At 45.8% G+C, this 7,424-nt stretch overlaps 1 protein-coding gene across 2 annotated transcripts in view; it reads left to right on the top strand.

Moving 5' to 3' along the window:
• The first annotated feature begins 474 nt into the window (after nt 1-474).
• The window catches only part of FVE (Transducin family protein / WD-40 repeat family protein), a 127,733-nt gene continuing 120,783 nt past the window's right edge, over nt 475-7,424 (top strand). The window contains exons 1-2 of one of the 2 annotated variants that reach the window (XM_087386887.1): nt 475-625; nt 721-857. In XM_087386887.1, the coding sequence (XP_087243013.1) occupies nt 742-857 (116 nt within the window). In that variant the 5' untranslated portion in view covers nt 475-625; nt 721-741. Of the gene's footprint in view, nt 858-7,424 lie in introns of both variants that reach the window. The other variant, XM_087386885.1, reaches the window with a different exon arrangement.

Raw genomic sequence — 7,424 nt, 5'->3', positions numbered from 1 at the left:
CCTCGCCAGTCCTTCATTCCTCCATTCGTTGTTGGTCGTCCAACCTTCATCCATTTGTCACATGGACCTTGGTTGAAGCCAATTACTTCTCTCTGAGGGTTCAACATTCTTTCAGGTAATACACTATACACCATGGCTTGCTTTGCTATTTATATAAATCTCTTGAAATCCTCCATCTTGCTATTTGTATCCTCCATCTTTTTCTCCCCCCCCCCCCCCTCTCTCTCTCTCTCTCTCTCTCTCTCTCTCTCTCTAATATGGACATCACCAAGTTAGTAATAAATCACCACCCCTGACATTTGCTCATGTCCATACTTTTACTCATTCATTTTTTTCCTTTAAAACTTTGGTAAAATGCTAGGATTCAAGTTCAATTTCAAGATGGTATAAGTTACTCGCTGCACAACAGAAAGGCTTGAGTACCGCAACCCTAGTTCTTAATAAAATTCTTTTTTTCAAGCAATTTAAAAAAAATAATAATTTGTGCCAGCATGGACAAGAGGGTCCATGGAATTCATGAGTAGACAACTCATGCAGCCAGCCACCGGCGGGAAAGAGCCTTTGCTAATATTCAGCTGCCACAAGCTACCTCAAAGTTGAGATTCAAGAGAAGGAGCAGTCTGCAGTGCGTTTATTTTGTCTTGCTTCGCCATCAAATTTTCCAGAGGTTCTAGCAATTTGGCATAGCTGGATAGCTCTAATCCGTTCTTGTGGTTTTAGCCTCTCCTCATATTCAGGAACATGAGGAGCAACGATAGTCCCGTCGAAGAACGTTACACTCAATGGAAGTCTCTCGTTCCCGTTCTCTACGACTGGCTCGCTAACCATAACTTAGTTTGGCCCTCCCTCTCCTGCCGGTACGTCTGTATTCTTACTATATTTCTTCTGACCGTGGGGAGTAATTCACTTAAAATCTAAATATCTGTCCTTCTTAACCAGGATTCCTGGAAGTTGCCATGCTTTTACCAGACCATGTTGCCAATCCGTCAAAATGAACATTGAAATAGTACCACATAATTTTTAAAACACTTAGCAACCAGTTGCGTTCGGTGTAGACAATTTCGGTCGCGCTTGGTAGTAAGGAAGTTTCTTAGGTTTGATGCGCTGACTAGCGCAGGAATAGACTGTTCACGAGATAATGCTGCGGATGGAATTGCGTTAGCCCTAATCCTTACTCCTAAATCCTCACATTTTACAAAAAAACAAATTAAACTCCGGTATGCCTTTCTTGGACCCACAGGTGAAGCTTAGTAGTCGTTTAGTCGTCACACTACAAGAGCGACTCCTAGTAACTTTTTTTTCATAGAATAGAAATTGGTATTAAGTATCACCAAATACTTAAAAAAGACAGGCTCCAGCTTAGATGGCTCAAATTGCAGAGATGGCACGTCTGATACGTTCTATTCGGTGTCAAGTTTATTTATTGTATGTGTGCTAGGAATCACAAAGAACGGTGTCCTGATGAACATGCTCGATAGATCGACTTATAGGGTGCAAGACCGAGTCTTGATGAGTTCATGCAGCCAGTGCCAACTATACAGGACTTGGGTGGCATGGTCCAGCAACAAGGAGGCAGCAAGTTAGATGACCTCATAGCGACCAATGTGTTCTGTCGAGACCAAAATAGCTTTTATCAGCCACAGGGTATCGGAATGGCAGACCACAAAGAACTCCTGTGATAAACCAAACACGCAGTAGCTGCTCAAGAATCCTGAATCATCCTGCTCCAGGTGGTCGTGAGACTTAGCCCTTGACTATACTTTTAAATCCCGACTTAAATGGTATTGCGATAATTCTTTCTATCTTAAATGGTGCATTGCCCTATCAGCTCGATTTAGATTTAGATGCTCGTTTGGGAGAGACTAAAATGAAATCGTTTAGACTTCACAAGCAGTCGTAGCTTGAATGAAGAGATTTGGACTACTTTTTGATTAGCCTTCTCCTTTAGTGCTAGCCTTCGTCATGGCTGAGTTTGCCCTTCACCTGTCACGATCTGTGACGTATTCCTTTCTCTATTTCTAGACTTATGGATGGTTTGATGAATGGACACTTGTGGAAGGGTATGCCCTTTCGATGGGACACTTCCTATGAGGCACAACCCTTGCCCTTTCGACGGGACACTTCCTATGAGGCACAACCCTTCACAAGAGACATTCTATTGAAGAGACATTTCTATTGTAATGTACCCTCTCATCAAGGGTCACACCCTTCACAAGGGGTACACACCTCTTCATGCACACACACTTTGGAGTACACACCTTTTCATGTGTGACTCTTCACTCTCTATATAAGAGAGGCCCAATTGTATGGATGACACACAACGGATACCCTACAGACATTCAAGCAATACAATTATTCCTTGTTCTCTGCTATTTCAGTCTTCTTTTTGTTCCTTAGCACATTTCTAAATATAGTAAATCTAGGATTTCTTACAGTGGTATCAGAGCAAAATTCGCTCCTGCCTGTAGGAAATGCCCCCCACCTTCTAGTGCCGATCTGATACATCTTTTCCGCTAGAAGGATATCCGTGCACATTGTGCATGGAAGAGATGGAGAGGATGAGCGTAAAAATTTTTCGCGCCAACCTTGCCTAAAGTCATCTATGGCCTCTCCATCTCCCACACATCACGAGTTGATGTGAATGGACACGATAAAAATCGTGTCTTTTCAGGTGCTTGGGCTGTCCCAAAACCAAGGGACGCACCTTTTCCACCGTCGGACACACCTTTTGATGAAGAGTCTCGGCTCCTCACCCAAGGGACACCCCCCATTGTGGACAAAAGGAGACACCTATTCATGTAGGGACACCCCTTTTAAAAACAGGGACACACCCCTTCATGAAAAGGTGCACCTATTCCAAGACCCCTTCGAATAGGCACACCTTTTAGGCACCAAGCACTTATAAAAAGGGTACCTAGAGGGGTTAAAATGGAAAACCCAGCCCCCAACCTTAGGGTTACCCTGGCTACCCTAGGGTTAACTAAACCCACGCTTTAATTTTTGGGCAACCACCACATGTAGGCAGCCCAAACAAAAAAAAAAGGGAGGTACCTTTTCAACGCCTACAAGTTTTTCGTAAAATCAGGTTGGTTTCGCAGCCAGCCCCTGCATGCGCCATCGCGCTGCCAGCCCCTGCTCGTTGCCAGCCCTGCTTGCGCCATTTCGCTGCCAGCCCTGTTTGCGCCATCTCGCTGCCAGCCCCTGCTCGCTGCCAGCCCCTGTTTGCGCCATTTCGCTGCCAGCCCTGCCTCGCTATTTCGCTGCCAGCCCCTCGCCATTTCGCTGCCAGCCCCCTTGCCATTTGCAGCCCTAGTCCCGCTGGTTTTTCGGCCCTGTTCCTTGCCAGCCTGCAGCGTGAGCACAGCACCAGCCAGCCATTCTGTCGCAAAACAGCCTGCAACCAGATTTTCGCCATTGACAGCCCGCCTCACCTTTTCTGTTTCGCCAGTCTCCCATGACATCAGCAGCCTGGTGCGCCAGCCCCTCTTGCGATCCAGAATTGGGTACCTGCAGCTTGTTGCGCCATTGATAACTTGCTCTCCTTGGTTCGCCACCTTTTTCTTGCCAGATCAGCAGCAGTTTCAGCCTCCTATCGCAATGAAGACAGCCTATTAAATGCTAGGCCCAGATCTGCTCCTCGCCACCCATTGCAACATGGACCTCCGGACAGAAATCTGCAGGCCTCTTCTACGCAACAATTTGGCAGATTAAATCATTGCCAGGTGGAGTCTTTCCATTTTACTTCTAAGGATTCTCTTGTCATTATCAAATTACAGCAAATGAAAGATGTTTCCTTAAAGCATGGAAACCCCTGGTAATTCACCCGGCATTTCAAGGACACCTCAGGCATCATCTACCACACAATATTGTGTTCAGATTGCACAACCAGCCCATTTCGGAGCTTTTGCATCGTGGGTCTTCTGTGTCACGTGCCCTCCTAGTGATTTGGACCACATTCTATATCTTCTGCGTGAGGCACCTCAGTTACATTACTTCCTCAGTCCAGGTTGTGTTCCACGAGACACGAAGATACCCAGAACCCGATATTCCTAAAGAGTTTGCTGTCCATCTTTGGAGAGAATTTTACCCCTCATCTTCAACATCTCCAGGGTACTCTCCACCTCCTTCAGCTCCCAGATATCCTCCTATACAGGTTGTACCTTCCCCAAGACAGTATTTACACTCCGAAGGCACTCCTTCTCCTGGATATCCTCCACTTCCGACAGCAGCTCCTTATCCCTTCTCAGATCCGTGGACTCTGCAACCTACTCCTGTCCTCTCACGAGCAGTAACACCACTTTCGGCATCACCAGTGTTACCTCAGACAGGACCTCCTTTACCAGACTTCCATCCTGTCTCGCCTGCCCCCTCCAACATGAGCAACCTCAGGGAGCAGCCCGAATCTCCAGGAATGGTACAAACTAGAGCGCAAGATCGCGCTTTTCTCACAGGGATCTCCGTATGTCGCAACGCTCGCATGAAGCCTCTCGAGAGATCAAAGACTCAAGTCCTAAAAAGACCCCTGAAGTCAACGTACAAGGCGAAACACTACTACAACTTCAAATTTCCCAGCTTCAGGACATCATCTCCGACTTGGTCCAGAAAGTTCAACAACTTCAAGATTCTCGTAGTACCACACATACAGAGGATGACGTGACGCAACCAGACGACTATGCGGATTCATTCCCACCAGAGGTAGAAAACACTGAACTACGTGCCCTCTACCGTTTACTTCAAGCTTCCAAAGCTAAAAGACTTGACATCAAACTTCCGGAAGCCTACACTGGTCAACGCAATCGCCGAACAGTTGACCAATGGCTCGCAAAATTGCGCATGTATTTTGATACTGTTGACCTCACTGAAGGTAAAAAGATCGCCTTGGCAGCCTCCCTCAAGGATACAACTTTTCTATGGTGGCAAAGACGCTTAAAGGACGGCAAAAGTGTGTTAACATGGGAACGTTTTGAACACGTGCTCCGTAAGCAGTTCATACCTGCCAATGCGGACTTCCAAGCACGTTCAAAACTTTGACAATTGGAGCAAACGGGCTCCCTGTCTTCCTACAACTCTCAGTTCACCACATTGGTGTTGGATATTGATGGTTTAACTGAGGATGATGCCTTCATGCTTTCATCTCAGGCCTAAATCCCTCGTTACGCATTGATGTCCTTAAAGCAAAGTCACCACCACAGCTGGTGCTATTGCTTACGCAGAGCGCATTACAGATTTCCAAAACACAGGAAAGCAGAGTGCTAATCGCACACAGAACTCTACTATGGCCAAAGGTGCTCGTCCTTAAGATAACACCAGGTTTCGAAAAAACTCCGGTAATCAAGGTCAGCGACAGTCTCAAGATCCCTAGAAGACTCAGAAATCATATGCTGGTTTCCAACAGAAGCACTCCTCCAAGGATCGCGCCTCTTCTTCTTCACTAAGTCATTACCGACATCCCCAACATAAAGGTGCGGCCACTGACAAGAAGAACAACTCCAACACAAAAGGACTTTGTACCATCTGTACAGGCGACCATAGATGGTTCGATTGTCCCAAGCGACCAAAGCAAAATTCCAATATGGAACCTAGCACTTCCCAAAGAGAAGATGCTACCCCAGCACAAGACAAGAAAGGCAAAGCTGTTCGAATGGCAAATACCATCCACCTGAGCCTTGCCAGCAACCCCGAACCTTCCCTGGCCACTCAAGTACTTTGTGTTCAAGGATCGATTCGTGGAACAACGGTCACTATCCTCATTGACAGTGGCTGTTCTATAGCTAGTTCTATGGTCGACAAACTTCGGTTGACCACCAGTCCTAGTCTCATGGACTATCAGATTGAACTCGCAAATGGAACTACTTTCTTGTGCAACACCAGGACCAAAAACTTGTCTTTTCGCATCCAACATTATACAGACAAGTTGAACTTCGACATCATGCCTCTTTCTTGGTACGATGTCATACTTGGACAACAGTGGCTCTACGACTATGATCCATCAATCAGTTTTCGCAGCCATACTATCCAGTTTGTCCACCAGGGAAAACTTATTGAGCTAACTGGTTCTAGGGACTCTCCTTCAACCCCAGTTGCCTCTGCCCTACAAGTAAAGAAGTGGGTTCGTAAACGTCAAGTAAAGACTTCACTTCTGTTGGTTATGGTAGTCGAGGAGACACCAACAAAGGATCTTCCTGAATACCTCAACCAACCTTTTTTCCGGCCTTACTTGGATATTTTTCCACAGGAATTGCTAAAGCAGTTACCACCTCGACGACCAGTGGATCACCCAATCGAACTTATTCCCGGCAGTAATCCACTGTCGAAACCTCCTTATCGGGTTTCTTACACTCAAAATGAAGAAATCCAAAGACAGGTGATCGGGCTACTCGACAAAGGTCACATTCGGCCCAGTCGCAGCCCTTTCGGATCTCCTGTACTACTTGTGGAAAAAAAGAATAAGTCAATGCGCCTCTGCATCGACTACCGAGCCCTCAACAAGCTCACTATCAAAAACAAGTATCCATTGCCTCGCATCGATGACCTTTTCGATCAACTTCTACATGCAACACAATTCTCAAAGATTGATCTTCGTTCAGGTTATCATCAAATTCGCATACGAGAAGGTGATGAGTACAAGACAACTTTTCGAACAAAGTATGGACACTATGAATGTTTGGTCATGCCCTTTGGGTTAAACAATGCCCCGGCCACATTCATGACACTAATGAATGACATCTTCAGGCCTTTCCTTTACCTTGATGACATCCTTGTTTTCCGCAGATCCCTACATGAGCACAAACAACATCTTCACCAAGTTTTTGAAGTTCTCCGCGCAAATTCTCTCTACATCAACATTGAGAAGAGTGAGTTCTTCAAGACCCAACTCGAATATTTGGGACATGTTATTTCAGCTCAAGGCATCTCTGTGGATCCCAAGAAGGTCGAGGTAATCCGAAACTGGCCTACTCCTAAGAATGTTCATGATGTCCGCTCTTTTCTCGGATTGGCAAACTTCTACCATACAAAGGTCTATTAGTTTTCCGAAATCGCAGCTCCTATGTCCGAATTATTGAAAAGCACAGCAGTTTTTCAGTGGCTTCCCGAAACAGAGAGCAGCCTTGATGCAAGAAGGCAGAGTTATTGCTTTTGACAGCCATAAACATTCCGATATTCAAACCCGATACCCGGTTTATGATAAGGAGTTTCTTGCCGTTGTACATGCTTATCGCTCTTGGAAACATTATCTCATGGGAGCCGACTCGGTGGTCAAGACAGACCATCTCTCTCTAAAGTATATCTTTACTCAGCCAGTCATGAACGCTCGAGATCTGGACGACTCCGACGCTACTTGGCAATCTGATGAATACTTACAGCAGTACCCTGACATTTTACAGCAGTATTTTTAGAATTTACAATGATATTTTCTACATCAG

Source organism: Dipteris shenzhenensis, chromosome 16 (assembly GCF_047967505.1).
Source record: "Dipteris shenzhenensis isolate YYH24624 ecotype China chromosome 16, Dip_SZ_1.0, whole genome shotgun sequence".
Taxonomy (NCBI): Eukaryota; Viridiplantae; Streptophyta; class Polypodiopsida; order Gleicheniales; family Dipteridaceae; genus Dipteris; species Dipteris shenzhenensis.
Note: the sequence above shows the minus strand (reverse complement) of the source record. Positions and strands in the feature narration are given on the sequence as shown.